This window comes from Dromiciops gliroides, chromosome 1, assembly GCF_019393635.1.
Source record: "Dromiciops gliroides isolate mDroGli1 chromosome 1, mDroGli1.pri, whole genome shotgun sequence".
In the NCBI taxonomy this organism is placed as follows: Eukaryota; Metazoa; Chordata; class Mammalia; order Microbiotheria; family Microbiotheriidae; genus Dromiciops; species Dromiciops gliroides.
In genome coordinates this window covers 5,004,844-5,022,422 of record NC_057861.1, presented here as the reverse complement: position 1 = coordinate 5,022,422, position 17,579 = coordinate 5,004,844, and the positions used below count along the sequence as shown (strand labels likewise).

The following is a 17,579-nucleotide window of genomic DNA, read 5'->3' as shown; positions in this document are numbered from 1 at the left end:
CCATTGGGATCGTCTTGGAGGACCTGGCCGAGGCTGGCGGCCGGATCAGCAGAGAAGGGTTATGGGGGGGATGTCGTGGAGTCTGAATTGACTTGGTGACATATGGGTTAAGGAGGGTAGAGATGATGAAGGACGACTGAGGCTGCCAGCAAGGGTGCTGATTGGGAGGATCGTGGCCTCTGGCAGAAACGAAGAAGGTTGGGGAGAATTTAAGGGAAAAGGGACAGAATGATGGGACTGCTCTGGGCATAGGGATTGTGAGAGGCTGAGTCCGACTGCCAGCCCACATCCTGTATTCTTTCTGGCAAACCAGGTTGCCTTTGGAGTCAGATGGCCTGCCTCTGGTCACTTGCCTACGCTGGGATGTCTGGGATGAAGGGCACGAACATTTGAGTCCCTTTATTCGCCTAGTTCCCAATTGTTTTCCAGAATGTTTGGGCCAAGTCGCAGGTCCACCAACAATGCACGCATGCACCTCTCTTTCCACAGTTGAGACTCCGACGGGCTTCCCATTTTTTGTCGTCTTCTCTGTTTGTTAGGTCTGAGTTGTTTAGGCTTGGTTATTCAAAAAATTGGTGCCTTTCATTTTGTCAGTGGTCATTTCTGGAAACACCCGTTCCTCCATGGGGATCATAATACCTATAGTTCTTACCCAACAAAGAATAAGATGAAATAGTGCACATAGGACCATAGATTTAGAGCCAAAAGGGGTCTTAGAGACTGAGTCCAACATGTTCATTTTGCAGTTGAGGAAACTGAGGCTTAGAGGTCCCATCAGTAGTAAGAGATAAGAGCAGGATTCAAACCCAAGTCCTTTACCTCCAAATCCTTCCTCTTTGGGCTGAGCCACGCTGTCTCGCACAGGAGGCACAAAGCACGTTGTGAACAGAGGCAGACTGATGTCAGCACTTGCTCACCCCTGCTCTCCCCCCAACCAGCTTTCCTGTTGTTGAGGTCACAGAGAGTGTCCTCCCTGAGTGTATTCCCGCTGTTCTCCGCCTCTGCAGCCCCTGGAGGTGACCTGGGCTGTTTGCCCTGCACCATCACACCCTCAGCATCCCTGGGAGCTCTGACCCCCGAGCTCTTTCATCTTCATTCATGCCAACTGTCCTCGAGGCCACTCCTTTTCCAGTTTGGTCTGAGCCCTTTTCTCCTTCCCCCACAAGCTTTACTGAGATCCATCAGGGCCAGGATGTCCGTCTCCTCTGGTCAGACCTGTTCTGCCCAATAATTCAAAGAATGACTCAGGCGGTTAGTCAGCAGCTATATAGATCAAGTGCCTTCTGTGTGTTAGGCTCTGTACCAGGCAGTAGGGATCCAAAGACAAAGCCCTCCAGGGGCTGGGAGGGAGAGACAATGTGAGCAATTATTAGTAAAAACATTATATATGGGAGCAGCTGTGTGGCTCAGGGGATAGAGCAGTGGCCCTGGATTCTGGAGGACCTGAGTTCAAGTCCAGCCTCAGAACGTGACACTTACTAGCTGTGTGACCCTGGGCAAGTCACTTAACCCCCATTGCCCTGCAAAAAGAAAAAAAAGGAAAGAAAGAAAAAGAAAAAAAATACATTATATAGGAATGCATATACAGACACAGACACACACATGGATATATACACACATACACACACAGAGACATACAAACATTCAATAGTACAAGGCAATGGAGGATGCAGCTAAAAGACCTCCAGGATCAAATAAAAAATCCTCTGGGTGATATTTATGGCTCTTCATAAAAAGGTGCCCCGCCCCCAGCCCCTGGCCTCCCCTTGCCTTTATCCCTGACAGGTCCGCTTCCCCCAGTGCCCAGCCTCTTAGCTGTTCCTCACACAAGAGCCTCCATTTCTCAGCTCTGGCCGTCTCCTCTGTGTCTGGAATGCTCTCTTCTCTGCTCTGACCACTGACCTCCCTGGCTTCCTTTAAGTCCTGACTAACATCCCACCAACCACAGGAAACCTTTCCCACACCCTCTTCATCCTAGGGCCTTCCCTCTGTTAATTATTTCCTATTTTTCCTGTACAGAGCTCACTTCCTACAACCTTGCTTGCATTTTGCCTCCACCATTAGACTGGAAGCTCCTTGAGGGCAGGCCCTTATGCTTAGCACAGTGCCTGGTGCCTGGCACGAAGTAGGTGCTTAATAGATGTTGATTGGTTTTTTTTGTTTTGTGGGGCAATGAGGGTTAAGTGACTTGCCCAGGGTCACACAGCTAGTAAGTGTCAAGTATCTAAGGCTGGATTTGAACTCAGGTCCTCCTGAATCCAGGGCCGGTGCTTTATCCATTGTGTCACCTAGCTGCCCCTGATTGACTGGTTTTTGCCTGTCCCCCATCCCTAGGATTCTCTTCCTCCTCATCTCTGTCTCCTGGGCAGATTCCTTGGCTTCCTTCAAACCTCAGCCCAAGTCCCACTTTCAGTAGACCCTTCCCTGACCCTCCCTTCATCTTCATGCCTTCCTTCTCATCATTATTTCTGGCCTGGCCTGGCCAGAGCTTGTTTGCGCTTAGTTCTCTGTCCCCACCAAGCCCCTCAGGAGGCCTGAAGCTCTTCCAGGGCAAGGACTGACTGTTGCCTTTCTTTATATCCCCCGTGCCTGGCACACAGTTGGTGCTTAATAAATGCTTTCTTGATCTGACTTGACTCCTATCGAATGAAAGTGATGAGGCACTTGAGCTGGGCTTTGAGGGAACTCTCTAAGAGGCATAGGTAACTGCAAGGTTCTGAGCCCCGGTGCAGGCTGGGAAGTGTCCTGCCACCAAGCCTCCTTCGAGCCTCCTCCCCTACTCTGGTCCTGCCCTCCAGGCTTGGCAGGTCACAGCCAATCCCATTTAGGAGCTGGTTTGAGTGTCACATGGGACCAACCCTTCACGGTGGATTATGGAATCAGAGATTAGAGCAGAAAAGAATCTTAGAGAACATCGAAGCCAGTCCCCTCATTTTACAGATAAAGAAACTGAGGCGAAGCACCTTGCCAAAGTTTAGACAGCTAGTAAGTGTCTGAGGCAAGATTCGAATCCAGGTCTTCCAGCCTTCAAGTCCGGCACGCTGTCTGTCACCTTGTTCTGATCCCGCACCCCTCTGCATCCCAGACCCAGGCCAGAACTGTGGCCACTTCTGTGGAGTCACCTCTGACCTCTGGCTCTTCTTCCATCTGCTTCCAAATTCAGGCACTCCTTGGATGCTTCACCAGCATCTCTCCTCTCACCTGGGCTACTGCAATAGTTCTCTAACTGGTCTGGAACCAAGCTTCTTAAATTCTGGGTCATGGCTAGGTCTAGAAGACTAGAGTGGGGACCGGCTGTGGTTGGTGTTTGTCTTTTGTTCTCAAAGAGGACAATGACATGGGGGTGATGTCATGACTTGTACTGAATTGGACTGAAGCAAGGGAGGGCTGGGCAAGGTCACCAGCCTCACTCTCTCCTCCAGAGCCACCTCGGTCTAGTGGCAAGGTATGGATCAGGATCACTGGAGATGCCCTGGATGTTTGAGGCACTTGGGGTTAAGTGACTTGCCCAGGGTCACACAGCTAGTAAGTGTCTGAGGTGATATTTGAACCCAGGTCCTCCCAACTCCAGGGCCAGTACTTTATCTACTGTACCACCTCGCTGCTCCTACTAGGTTGGGGATCTGCATTGATGAAGGGAGTTTCCAAATTGGGGCATCTGCACAGTGTGGAGATCTCTGTTCTGGACCCTGCCCCCCCCAACCCTAGATTACTCTTGACATGTCATCCTTGGCACTGACCCTACCAGGGCTGAGGCTTCCTGTTCTCTCTCCAGCCTTCTTTACATTGTTCCCCAGACAGCTGCTGGCATCTCTGACTACTGGCAGTCCAGCCTGTCTCTCACAAATCTCAGTCTCTCTCCTCTCTCCTCTCTCTCTCCCTCCTCTCTCTCTGTCTCTCTGTCTCCTCCCTCTCTGTCTCTTTCTACTCTCTCTCCCTCCTCTTTCTGTCTGTCTCTGTCTCCCATCTCTCTGTCTGTCTCTGTCTCCCTTCTCTCTGTCTCTGTCTCTCCTCTCTTTCTCCTTCCTCTCTCTATCTCCCTTCTCTCTGTCTCTTTCTCCTCTCTCCCTCCTCTTTCTGTCTTTCTCTGTCTCCCTTATCTCTCTGTCTCTGTGTTTCTGTCTGTCTCTCCTCCCTTTTTCCCTCCTCTGTCTGTCTCTCTCTGTCTCCCTTGTCTCTCTGTCTCCCTTCTCTATCTCTGTCTCTCCTCTCTTTCTCCCTCCTGTCTCTGTCTCTGTCTTTCTCTGTCTCTGTCTGTCTCTCTGTCTCTCTCTCTCTCCCTCCCCTGCCCTCATTCCTGGCCAGTAGCCACGCGCCCCAGATGCTGAGACTCGGTGTCATTTCTGCAGATGCTGGAGAGCCAGACCCTCCTAATCGCTGGTGCCTTTCTCCTGCTTCTGCTCCTGGCCTGGAAGTACAGAGACTTTGTGGTTCTGTCCTGGCATGACTACATCTTAATGTCCATCACCAACTTCATCTCCGGCATGAGCAAAGAGGAGAGGATCCTGAACTGGGTAAAGGAGAATGCGGTGGTGGGCGATCCCAAGAGCGTGATGGATGCCATTGACAAGTACTGTTACCAGAAGGAGTGGGCCATGAATGTGGGCGATACCAAAGGTGAGGGGGCCCTCGGGTGGGCGTGGGAGGGACCGGCAGAGTTCTGGAGAACACAGGGATCTCTTAGGAGGCTGAGTGCAGAGGGAGAGCTTCCCCACCTTTGGCCTGGAGGGTAACCAGGTAAAGGTGCGGAGGTGGGAGATGGAGCAGCAGGTCTGAGTTTGCTGTTTGGCCAATCCCCGCTAAACTGCTTTGTCATCTTCTTTGGTTCTTTGTTCTGCTGGCTCAGCGGTTGGAGGGGCTTTGTACTGATCGCCTTCACCCCCCACAGGGCCTGGAAGGTCTCCCTCCTCACCTCCAGCCCTGCTTCTTCTCTGTCTCCCTTCCCGCTCTGTAGAGCCTCCCCGTTCTCAGCAGTGACTCTGCATTCCTGTGGGCATGTTCTATAGAGATTTACGCAAGTGTGTGCTGTTAGCAACTTGAGGGGGGGTGGGGGGTGCCTGTGACCTTAGCACCTTGGACAGTGCCTGGCAGTGCCTTGAATGACCACATGTGGAATTGAATTCTAAGGTAGTAAAGGGAATCATGGAATGTTGGCTCAGGATTTTAGAACCTAGAACAGGGGATGGCAGGGCTGGGAGGGGCCTGAGAAATATTTGTATTAATAACAGTTGACATTAATGTCACATGGGAATGTGTAGACATCATTCCCTCTGCTCATAACAGCAGTCCTATGAAATTCTACTGATCTCACACTCCTTCTCTAGATGAGACAAGTGAGTCTTAATGAGGCTACACCTGGGGCCTGGAGGACAGAAGTGACTGAGCCGAGACCACCAGGATTGTAGGCGGGAGAGCTAAGATTTTAACTCAGGGCCTCGGACTCTTGGGTTCCTTCAATGCAATCACAGTGGTGAGAAGGCCCCTTTGTTAAACCACAGGCTGTGTTTGGAGCCCTGGGCTTTTTGCGGGGGAGGTAAAGTTCAGATCAGATGTAGGGCTTGCCCTCGGTTAGCTTACAGTCCATGCCAGTGTAGCTAGGCCTGATGCTCCCTCTTCCACGCTCCTGTATCAGGCTGTTCGTTCCACAAGCCCACGCTCTCCTCGGCCTGGGCAGAGGGGTCATTACTGCCTTGTGAGTCCGGGGAAGCTGCACAGAGGGGCTGCTGTTTGGCTTCAGCGTTAGAGAATGAATGGGAATTCGGTTTGTGGCAGAGGCCAGTACCGGCATTTCAGGGGGAGGGAGCACCATGGGTAAGGGCACGGCGGCGGGGAAGCGCTGGTCATCGTCCAGTCCCACAGAGTTGAAAGGGACCTCAGGACCCACCTCATGTAACCCAGTCCTGGACCTTCTCTCTGACATCCCCAGTCCTCCTGCTCTTGCCTGGGGAGCTCCAAGGACGGGGGGGGGGGGGTCACTACCCCTCGCCCCCCAGGAAGCCCAGCCATTCCTTTCTGGAAGAGCTGGCAGGTTCTCCCTCCTATCCAGCCTCTCTCCTTGTGACCTGAGGCCACCGCTGACCCCTCCCCACGTACCCTTCCCTCTTGCCTTCCTCTCAGGTCTGATTGTGGACAAGGTGGTGGAGGAAACCAAACCCAAGGTCCTGCTGGAGCTGGGCACTTACTGTGGCTACTCGGCCGTGAGGATGGCCCGCCTGCTTCCCCCCGGCGCACACCTCTTCACCATTGAGTTCAACGAGAGCTTCGCGTCCATTGCCAAGCAGATAATCCAGCTGGCCGGCCTACAAGATAAGGTACGGCTTCAGCCACCAAAAGGGGAAGGGAAAGAGCCGAGCACCTGGCTTTGAATCCTCAGCCACGTCCCTTCTCTTTGGACCTCTGTTTTCTCATCTGTGAAATGGGTGGGTTAGGCTCAAGGGTGAATATTTAATCATGGGGTCTGTGGATGGATTTCAAGGACTCCTTGAACCTGGATTTTTAAAAAAGTTCCATCTTTATTCTCACGAACATCTTTCTAAAATTTAGCATTTAATTTAAAACCATTCTGCTGCAGCCATAGGGTTCTGTGACCCAGACCCAGGTGAGAACTTCCAATCTGAAGTAACAGAAGTCCCCTGAGCCTTCGGTCCCATGGAAGGAGCAGCTGTGCGACCCTACAAAAAAATTACTGGAGTGGTTTGCCATTTCCTTCTCCAGTATGTCCCCATTTTACAGATAGAACTGAGGCAATAGGATTTAAGTAACTTGCCTAGGGTAACATAGCTAGGAAGTATCTGAGACAGAATTTGAACTCTTTACTTTAAGCTTCTTCTTAGGATTTCAATTACAAGGAATTTTAGAACATGGAATGTCAGAGCTGGAAGAGACCTCAGAGCTAGCTAACCCCTGTATGTTTCATAAGAAGAAATTGAGGTCAGTCAACAAGCATTTATTAGGCTCTGGTTCTGTGCCAGGCACTGGAGATACAAAGATAGGTGAAAGGTAGTCAGTCCCTGCCTTCAAAGAGCTCCCAGGCTAGTGGGAGAAACAAGATACAAAAATTACGTATAATTGAGTTCTCTTTTGACTTTGTTTTGTTTCATGGTGTCTCAAGAAGCTTCTACTTGCCTAATTCTAGTTTTAAAGGAATTATTGTCTTCATTGAGCTTTTGTACCTCTTTTTCCATTTGGCCAATTTCTGATTTTCAAGGAGTTATTTTCATCAGTTAAGTTTTATACTTCTTTTGCCTTTTGGCCATTTCTTTTTTTTTAAGGCATTATTTTCTTCAGTATTTTTTGTGCCTCTTTCTCCAAGCTATTGATTATCTTTTTATAGTTTTTCTTCTTTCACTCTAATTTATTTACCTGTTTTTTCTTATATTACTCTTGAGTTTTGAAACTCATTTTTTTAAGCTCTTCCAAGAATTCTTGTTGGGCTTGTGTCTAATTCACATTTTTATTTGAGGCTTTATTTGTAGCTGTTTTGTCTTTATTGTCTTCTGAATTTGTGTCGTGACCTTTCCCTGTCACCCTCATACTTTTTTATGATCAGGTTCTTTTGTTGTTGTTTGCCCATTTTTCCATCCTATTTCTTGATTTTGAACTTCTTGTTGCAGTTGGGCTCTGTTCTGTGTGGGGGTGAGGGGTTTTGCAGTTTTCAATGCTACCAAGATAGTGTGATCTGGGGAGAGGCATCATCAGTGCTCTCCTGGTCTGTGGCCCCTGGAAGGGTCCCTTAGTATTGTAATTGCTGTTGTTCCTCAGGGTCCTGGCTCCCTCTTGACCTAAAGTGCTCCTCCTGCCCTTGAACTATGACCCAGGAGTGGGTCTGAGCAATGGAGTTGCCAGTGTCTGGTGTTACATCTGCAGCCAGCACAGGGGCACCCTGTCATCTCTTTCTGTCCAATTGCTAGACCTCTTTGAGATAAAGATCTATAACGATTGGAATGACGCCACCTGCTGGAGACTTACTGTAGTAAAGTTCCGCTATGAAAGGAAGGTCTTTGAGGGTAAGACCAGGAGTCTTTTCTTTGGCGTCAGGAAGTGGTGTTTGCTAGTAGGGGGAAGAAGGGGGAGCCTGCTGCTCTGACTGGGGCTTTTTCCTGGGGATGCTGGTGGAGAAGGGAGCTAGAAATGTGCTCTCCCTTTAATAGATAGGAATCTAGGCCTTTCTCTCTCTCTTTACCAAATTCTTATTCTCCTTAATAAATGCTTAAAAGCCTAACTCTTGCTAAAGCTTATAATTTATTGGCAACCACTCATTAGATATTTTAGGCAGACTAGCTAGAATTTTAGCCCTTAACAGATCTCAAGTGGAGAGGTTCCTGAACTGCTGCTGGTCCCACCACTGGTGTTCCATCCAGTGGGGGCCTGGCCAGCCATCTTGGCTCCCTCCCCCCAAGTCTCCCCACGCAACACTAAACAGGATAAATTGGAGCCAATCAGCAGAGAGGAGGCTGGGGAAGATGAAGGAACCTGCCGAAAGGCACATAAGTAGCGAGTGCCAGAGGCAGGATTAGAACCCAGATCCTCTGGCTCCAGTGCCTCCTCTCAGCAGAGTTCTGCCTTGTCACTAGCAGAGCCCTCTCTCTCCCCTGGAGCTCATGAAAGGCCCGTGATGTCTAGCCAACACGCCTTGGAGCTCCCAGGCTCAAATTCTGTCCCTAGTCTTGGCCTTCTTTGTGACCCTAAGCAAGTCCCCAGCCTCAGTTTCCTCCTCTGTAAAATGAGGGGGTTGGGCCAGACGTCCCCCCAAGCTCCTCCCAGCCCTAGAGCCAGGACCCTCTGCTCTCCAAACCACAGGACAAAGAAGTAATTGAGACTTCTGCATTTCCAGATTTCTATCCTGCAGGGGCCCTCCCAGGAAATCATCCCCCAGCTGAAGAAGAAGTATGATATCAACACGGTTGATATGGTCTTCATGGATCACTGGAAGTTCCGGTACCTTCCGGATACCAAACTCCTAGAGGTGAGTGCAAAAGATGGCGAGGAAGCTGGTCATTGACTCTTGGTGTTGTTGAGAAGGTCCAGTGAGATAATGCATAGAGAGCCCTTTGTGAGTCACAGAGGCATAGACGTCTCCATGGTGATGGTAATGGGGTGGGGAAGGAGGAGGAGGGGGTGGGGGAGGAGGAGGAGGGGGCGGAGGAGGATGAGGAGGAGGCCAACGGCTCTTGCCATCCATCTCTTCATCCCTCCTCCGCCAGTGCACCTTCCTCACCTGTAAATGACCTCGTGCTTACTCTGAACATATTTCCTATTTCCCTGCCTGCTTACAAGGCATCCCCCTCGATAACATGTCAGCCCTTGGACGGATTCATCTCTGTCTTGGGATCTCCAGCACAGAGCCTGGCTCTTGGGGGCACTGATGGATCGCTCTTGGCAGTGCATCGAGAGCCCTAGAGCCTCCAAAGGATATCGAACAAGCCGCCTGAAAGTGCCGTGACCTTTCCACCACCCGTAACGATGGCCGCAAAGCCTCAGACTGACTTCCATCCTCGGGGCCTTCTCACACACTGCCAGCGTATAAAATATATCATATAAAATAGAGCCAGTGATGGTGGGAGCACCGAGGGATCTGACGTCCACATGGGAAACTCTTCTCGGCTTAAACTAGTCCAGCGACTCGGTGATGCCAAGAAGGCTTGGCGTTTATCAGGGCAGTTTGGGCCTGTTTGCTGTGCTTCTACCTCACCTTAAATACATCGTCCTCTTTCCCAGTACAACCCAAATAATCAATAACTTAACGCACATGGATGACGCGGCTCCATTCACCAAGACCATAAAATCTTTCTCCAGGGATATCGGATTGTCCTTCGGACGAGGCAAGTATAAAATTACTCGTGCGCATGGAGGACGGATGGCCATCAAGGCTTGGAGCCTGAATAAGGAGATGCAGTTGAGCCCAGTAGAAGACGAGGTGACGGTGGCGATGGTGAGGACGGCAGCTCTTGTTTCCTTAGCACTTGCAAAGTGCCTTCCTCCCGTCAGGGCCTGCGTGAGCCCATTTCACAGATGAAGAAAACAAGACTGAAAGAAGCAAGGGATCTGTTCCGGGGGACAGCCTAACAACAATGCCAGTGACAACTCCTGCCTCTGGTGTGGCAGGGCCTAGTGAGATAGAGCATACCAGCATTCTTCTCATTTATTCAGCAGCCAGTGCGATGAAGGGGCTTGCTTGTGGCCAGCGGGCAAACAGCCCGGGTCAGGCTGCTGTGAGAAGAGCGCTTCACTGCCACCAGGCTCATCAGAGGATCACTGAACAACCATGGTAGGGAGAGATCAGCATTCCTGCCAAATGTAGCACGCTGAGAAGCCTTGGCCTGCATCTTTTTTCCCCCCAAAGAACAAACTTCTAAAAAGAACTTGGAAAGAAATGTGGTAAAACAAGGAAAAAGATCTCTGTGTAGACACCGTTGGTGACCGTGCCCAGCCTGCCAGGTCACCTGATCCCCCAGCAGGTGCAGGTGATGGTGGCAGTGCCTCTCTCTGTTCCAGGCCCCTTGCCACTGGATTAGCCGAAGGTGACCTTGACCAGGGATTAAAGGGCACATTGGGAAAGATTTAAAAACAAACAAACTGGCTGTGCTTTTAGTATCTCTCATACAAAGCCTGCAGGTGCAGAGCGTGCTGCACTTGAGATCCCTCCAGATCCCTCTAGGGGTAAAGGTGCCCTTCCTCTTAACCTGGGGGGAGAGGGGAGTGGGGCACGTCAGGCAGTGAGCATGGATTGAGCACTTTCTGTGTACCAGGCATTCAGCTCACTGGACTAAGACAGTGAATGCAAATCCAAGCAGAAAGAAAGGCAGAGTTTGCCCGTGAGGGGGTTACTCTCTAAGGGCAGAAGACAGCACACAGAAGAGGGGGAGGAAGCGACGGGAGGCGGGGCACAGTAGACAAAGTCTGGGAAGAGAATCTGCCACGAGAGAGTCACCCCAAGGTTTCTCTAAGGCATCTCCAGGCGTCCTGATGTTTGTCTGGCCACGGGGCCCAGACGGCTGTGGAGGGGAGTGAGGCTGGTGACTGCACAGCCTCCCTCACTGAAAATCCAGCTCACTGCAAGTCATGGCATCACCCTGATGCCACGGTCCCCTTCGAGAAGGAAGGACAAAGAACAACAACAAGGCAGCTCAGGGTCAAATGCACAGAGCCCTGGGCCTAGAGTCAAGAAGACCTGGGTCAAACCTGGCCTCAGACACTTCCTAGTTTTGTGACCCTGGGCAAGTCACTTCACCCTGTCTGCCTCAACTTCCTCATCTGTGAGAGGCGGATAATAACAGCCCCTGCCTCTCAGAGTTGTCGTGAGGGTCAGAGGAGATGATAGTTGTAAAGTGCTTTGTCAGCCTTAAAGTGATCTATAAAGGCTGGCTATTAACCATTTAAAGAATCAGTGGGGGGAGGCTAGGTGGTGCAGTGGATAGAGCACCGGCCCTGGAGTCAGGAGGACCTGCGTTCAAATCCGGCCTCAGACCCTTGACACTTACTAGCTGTGTGACCCTGGGCAAGTCACTTAACCCTCATTGCCCCGCAAAAAAAAAAAATCAGTCAGATGTGGGGTGTGTGTATGTGTGTATGTGTGTATGTATTGTGTATTGTATGTCTGTGCATGTGTAGGTCTGTGTGTAGGTATGTGTATGTATGTGTGTATAGGTGTGTGTCTCTATGTGTAGGGGTATGTGTGTGTGTGTGTGTAGGGCACAGATGATCGAGGTGTAAGGAGGGAGAGTTATTAGGACGACAGCATCTCCTGGCCACCCTGACGGGCCAGAATGCCCCCGGGGAAGGAGCTCCCGGGGTGTTGGGATTGCAGTGGCCCTCATGAGGGATGATTACGGTGTATCTGTATTTATAGAAAAACACGTATAAGCAAATACTGCAATTCAATAGCCGGGAAGCTGAAGGTTTTCTAAATACTCTATGTGGCAAACTGGTAATTATCTCAAGAATTATTAGTTGATTCAAAAGGGGGATGAGTAATGAGTGGGGAATGCCAACTCCCAGCCACCAATTGCTGTGGGCACAGCGCCTCCACCCAAGGTCTGAGGTCCATATCAGCCCTGGCCTTGGCCTTGGCCCAGCCAGCGCCCCCTCCGCAGGCTCCCAGCTTCCCTCAGAAATCTGGCTGCTTGGTTTGCCTGAGTTGGGTTGTGTCCTTCATCTCGATCCCTTGCATAACCCTGTCTTTGGCAAACAGGTGGGGGCATTTTGAGGGGGTGGTTGTGCTTGTTCTGATGGAGGGCTCTCCAGGAGGCTTGGGGGGGTGGTTCAGAAACAGTGGGTGAGACAGCAGTAAGCAGATATAACCCTCCCACCCCCACCAAATAAAGTAGATAAAAGCAGAGAGGCCCAGAATCCCCTGGGCCTGCAGGGAGCAAACGAGCCCTAATCTTTGGGCCCAAATATTTGCTGCTTCACTGGGATCTGCCCATACACCCTTGGCAAAGATGCTGAGGAGAAAGCGCCCCGGTAGGCGGCCATCCGGAGCCGTGCCTCTGACCAGACGCATGCCGAGCAGCTTTTGATGCCTTACTCTGTAGAAGGAGAGAGGGAATTCCAGCATCAAGACCCACCCAGCCACCCTGGGATGCTCATGGCCCGGGCCACTGAAACACTTGCTCACTTATTTTTAAAATTTCAGCTTTTTTTTTTAAATTTCAGTCTCACTCTGTCCCTCCAACCTCTATCCAACAAGGAAGATCAAACAAACCCCTTTAGACACACGCAATCAAGCAGACAAATTGCCTGGTTGGCCATGCCCCAGGCCAGACCAAACGAGGTCTCCTTCTGCTCCCTGGGCCCCTCCGCTCTCTGGGGGTGGGGAATGTGCTTTGTCAGGAGTCCTGGGGCCTGCGATTGGCTCCACAGTGGAGCAGAGTCCCTAAATCTTTCTTTTTCCTTTAAACATTGAGAGTTCTGAGCTGTTTGCCTCCCAGCCTCCCAGCTCCATGTTAGAGGAACCATGTCATACACAGGTCCATCCGCCAGCTCTTTCTCTGGGGGCAGAAGGGACCCTCCTTCATAGCCGATTCCTCGGAACAGCTTGGTGGTTCACAGCGACTCTCCAGACAGCACTGGGCACCTTACACAGCGTCCTCTTGGTTCTGCTCATTTCACTCCACATCAGTTCACACAAGCCTTCTCAGACTTCTCGTAAACCTTGCCTTTCAGCCTTTCTTGAAAGTGTAATCATAGTCCATCACCTTGAGCTGAGTCTTGAAAGAAGCCAGGGAAACCGCAAGGCAGAGGGGAGGAGAGACGGTGTTCTGGGTGGAGGGCACAGCCAGCACAAAGGCACGGTGGGGGAGGGCGAGCAAGGGCATCAGCAGGACTGGGCTGTGGAGTGTGTGGAGGGAAATACCGGGGAATGAGATGGGGAGAGCTAACAAGGGGAAAGGCCGGGAGCAGCTTTAAAAGCCAGACAGAGGGCTTCCTATTGGGTGCTAGGGGAATAGGGAGCCCCGGAGCATGGCATGGTGAGACCTACACTTGGGCAGCTGAGCAGAGGATGGATTGAAGTGGGGAGAGACTTGTGGGCAACTCCCAGTGTGGAAATTCCCTCCACCCATGCAGAGCAGCCACTCCTCTGTGACTAATAGTCTCAGGCAGTGGCCCATGGAAGACAGACACAGTCAGACATTATGCGGGTTGTTCTTGAATTCAAGTCTCCATGACTCCAAGGGAACCTCTCTATCCTCTAAACCAGAAGCGCCAAACACTGGCCAAGGGCTACATGAGGGTGAGGCCTGAACCAGATTAAAATATAATTGTGGGGCAGCTAGGTGGCGCAGTGGCTAAAGCATGGACCCTGGATTCAGGAGGACCTGAGTTCAAATCCGGCCTCAGACACTTGGCACTTACTAGCTGTGTGACCCTAGGCAAGTCACTTAACCCTCATTGCCCCGCCCCCCCAAAGGATTTGAGTTCCACATTTTTCTCCCTCCCTCCTTTCTCCCCTCCCCAAGATGACAAAGCAATCTGATCTAGATTGTACAGTACAATCATGTAAAACATATTTCCACATGAGTCTTTTTGTGAGAGAAGAATCAAAACAAAAGGGAAAAAACACGGGGGGGGGGGGGGGGGGCTGGACAGAAAAGTGAAAATCGTCTGCCTTGATTCGCGTTCAGACACCACAGCTCTCTCTCTGGCTGTGGAGAGCATCGCCACGTCCTCTAAACCTGGGATCCCATCAGCCCCTCCCTGTAGGGCTCCAAGGCCGCTGCCCTCCCCCCATACCCTGTCTGAAGCTGACTGAGGCAGTCACACAGCTCGGGTCTGAAGCCGCATTTGAACTCAGGTCTTCCTGAGACTCCAGGCCCAGTGCTCGCTCCCCTAGGCCATGAGCTGCCCCCAAGAAGAGGTTCAGACAGAGCTGGAAGGGGCCTCAGAAATCACACAATCCAACCTGTCCCTGAGAGGCAGACGCACTGGGCACCCTCCCACCCCCTCCCCACCCCTTGCCCCAGGCAGGCATTGTCCCTTGAAGGGACCCAAGTGGCCTAGCTCGGCCCCTTTGGGGGTTCCCCTGTCTCATGTGCTGCCGGCAGGTGGCCTCCAGGAAGAGAGAGAGAGAGGGGGAGGGAGGAAGGAGAGGGAGAGGGGGAGGGAGGGAGGGAGAGGGAAAGGGAGGGAGGAGAGGGAGAGGAAGAGGGAAGGAGGGAGGGAGGGAGAGAAGGAGAGGGAGGGAGGCGGAGGCAGAGAGGCGCTGCTAGCCAGCCCTTGTCCCTGGTGAGTTTGTCTGGTTTCTTTCCCCTGGGCCTATTCCTCTGTTGTCTCATGGCCAGGTCCCTCCTAGGGAGGGGGACAGAAGAGAAAGAAGAGTCAGGTTCAGGACCCCTCCCAGGTGACTGGTTTGGGCGGGGGCACCTTCCTGGTCCCACCTCCCCCTGCTCTGCTGGGCCACTCCCTAGAGTCCTACTCCCCCAGGGTCCTCGGAGGGCAGCTGGCTTATTCCTGCCCTCCCAGTTCTATGGGAAACTGGGGTTTGTTGGGAGGGGGACAGAGAGAGGTTCTAATACTGCTATGCCCCTCTCTCCATTGAGAATCCATTCGCCAGCCTGAGTCCATAAACTTTTAGAAATGGGTATTTTGGGGCAGCTAGGTGGTGCAGTGGATAGAGCACTGGCCCTGGATTCAGGAGGACCTGAGTTCAAATCCAGCCTCAGACACTTAACACTTATTAGCTGTGTGACCCATAGCAAGTCACTTAACCCCAATTACCTTGTAAAAAAAACAAAAACAAAAAAACAGAAATGGGTATTTCCTGAGGTAGCTTTAAGAACAATGGGTAAAGAAATGCCCCCCCAATGTCTAGGGGACACATCCCCCCAAAGTCTAGGGGATGGATTCCCTCCAGAGTCTAGGGGACATGTCCTCAGTCTCAGTATCTGCCTCAGAGGGATAGCTCGAAGCCCACAGTTGGAGGGAAGTCCATTTCTACTTTTCTGAAATTCCCTGGAGGTCTGTGTGGTCCCTGCGGAGTCCTCAGCCTGGGCTGCCGACATGCACACGGCCAGTCTGTCCTCTTGGCTATTGGCTGGAGGATGCCTCCTCCTTTCCTGGTGCGAGCACAGTCTGTGGCACAGTGGGAGCTGTGTGGGTTCCCTCTGGGCTCTCCTCCTGCTGCCCTTTGGGACAGGCCCCTCCCTCAATTCTCAGCTGGCTGCTGATAAAGTCATCAACTCATAATTAAGATGTCAGTTCCTGTCTAGACTGCAGAGGCTTCGGGGACAAAGTTAATGAAGCTCTAATGGTGGAATGATAAGCAGGCAGATTTATTCTGGGTTCATTTGGCCTCTGAAGTCACCTTTATGTAGGTGGTCATCTGTTCTATTGGCCCTTGCTATATGGACCAGACCTCCTGAATCCATCAAAAAGTGTGACCTCTTAGAAATCAGTCAGGGTCCTGATTTCGTATAAGGAACAAGTTTCTTCCCCTCAGCCTCAGTTTCCTTATCTGTGCAATGGGGATAATAATCTCTGAACTACTTAGCTCATAGGGTCATTGAGGGAAAGGCCCTTGGGAAACTTTGAAGCCCAACAGAGATATGGTGTGATAGGAACTGGAGTCAGAAGGCCTGGGTTTGGATTCTGCCTGCCCCTTGTTGCCCGAGTGACCTTGGGCAAGTCATTTACCTCAGTGGACCCCAGCCCCTTCTCTGTACACTGATGACCTCAGATATCGGCCCCTCCCAAGTCTCCAGCTCTGATGCCCTTCCCTCCTTTGCCTTTGCAGGAAAGCGGGGTCCTTCGGAAGGGGTCAGTGCTGCTAGCTGACAATGTCATCTGCCCCGGGGCTCCAGACTTTCTGCAGTACATCCGGAACAACAAACGCTTTGAATGCACCCACTTCCCTTCCACTCTGGAGTACTTGAAAGTGAAGGATGGCTTAGAGAAGGCCGTGTTCTTGGGCTGAAGGCTGCCCATGGACAGAGGCTATGGTGGGGGGAGATGTGAAGGTGGAATGTGGGGGTGGGGGGAGGGCATTCAGAGCTCAGCCTGGGGCCTCAGGAATTCAGCCTGGGGCCAGGGTCCCCTGGGGCCTCAGGAGCCTTTTCTATTTTCTTCAAGTAAAAAATACATACCCAAACCCATTTGGAAAGATATTGTGATTTTGTTTCAAAGCGTCTCTGAAGTCTGTCCAACCCAGGCCATCCCTAGACCTGCCCCCTTCGAGTGAACCTGTAGGGCCCTCGATGCCAGGCAGGGAGCCATGGATCAGGCGGAGGAGGCGGAGCAGGGCATAGATGCCTCCTTTTCCCAACAGACACCTGGCTCTACCCCCCAACGTCTCTGCCCAGGAGGATGAGGCGCCTTCCATCCCAGCTTGACCAGACCTTGGGTCTTGAGCCCAAGCTCCCAGGAGGCCCCTTGGGCCTGGCCTCAAGGTCCCCCCTGGCAGCTCTACCCGACATGCCTCCCAGACCGGAGACACCTTGGCATTCGCTACCTCTTCAGTGCTTTCTGCAATTCGCTCAGCACCCACCAGGGGGCAGCAGGTGCATCGGGCTCATTCATGGCATCCAGGCTCTAAGCATCCTGGGTGAGGAGCGGGAGGGTCCTGCGGCCTCGGGCCATCTGGCCCAACCCCTTCTCATTCCATTTGAGGAAACTGAGGCCCATTGAGGTCAAGTGACCGGCCGAAGGTCGGAAGCGGCCTGGCCGGCAGATGTGTGGCCCGATCCCTCGGGACCTTGGAGCTCCGGAGGAGGCGGGAGTTCCGCATCGGGGCGCAGGGCCGTCTCTGGCCCAAGGAGCGGGATGCTCTGGCTGGACCCCTCCCGGTCAGAGCGGACACGGTGTCCAGCTCTGGGCGCTACATTCCAAGAGACGCCAGCGGGCTTGGGAGCGCCCGGGATGGGGGAGGGACCTCGATGGGGGCAGAAATCCGGAGCGTAATTCGCTTGGAGCAGAGAAAAGGCCTGGGATTGCACTGGGATAAGGAACTCCCAGCGAGTAAAATCCCTCTGCCAGTGCAGATCAGCCCCTGCTTCCCAGCTTAGAATCTGATGGCTGCTAAGAGCACTCCGGGGGTCAAGTGATTCACCCTGGGACACACGGCCAGGTATGTGAGAGGAAGACTT

General features: G+C 52.2%; 1 protein-coding gene across 4 annotated transcripts in view; it reads left to right on the top strand.

The window, feature by feature from the left end:
• Positions 1-16,589, top strand: part of COMT (catechol-O-methyltransferase) — a 46,233-nt gene extending 29,644 nt beyond the window's left edge. For all 4 annotated transcript variants that reach the window (XM_043987763.1, XM_043987777.1, XM_043987771.1 and 1 more), the window contains 4 exons: positions 4,350-4,617; positions 6,118-6,311; positions 8,834-8,965; positions 16,232-16,589. In XM_043987763.1, the coding sequence (XP_043843698.1) occupies positions 4,350-4,617; positions 6,118-6,311; positions 8,834-8,965; positions 16,232-16,411 (774 nt within the window). In that variant the 3' untranslated portion in view covers positions 16,412-16,589. The remainder of the gene's footprint in view (positions 1-4,349; positions 4,618-6,117; positions 6,312-8,833; positions 8,966-16,231) is intronic.
• Positions 16,590-17,579: the final 990 nt, after the last annotated feature.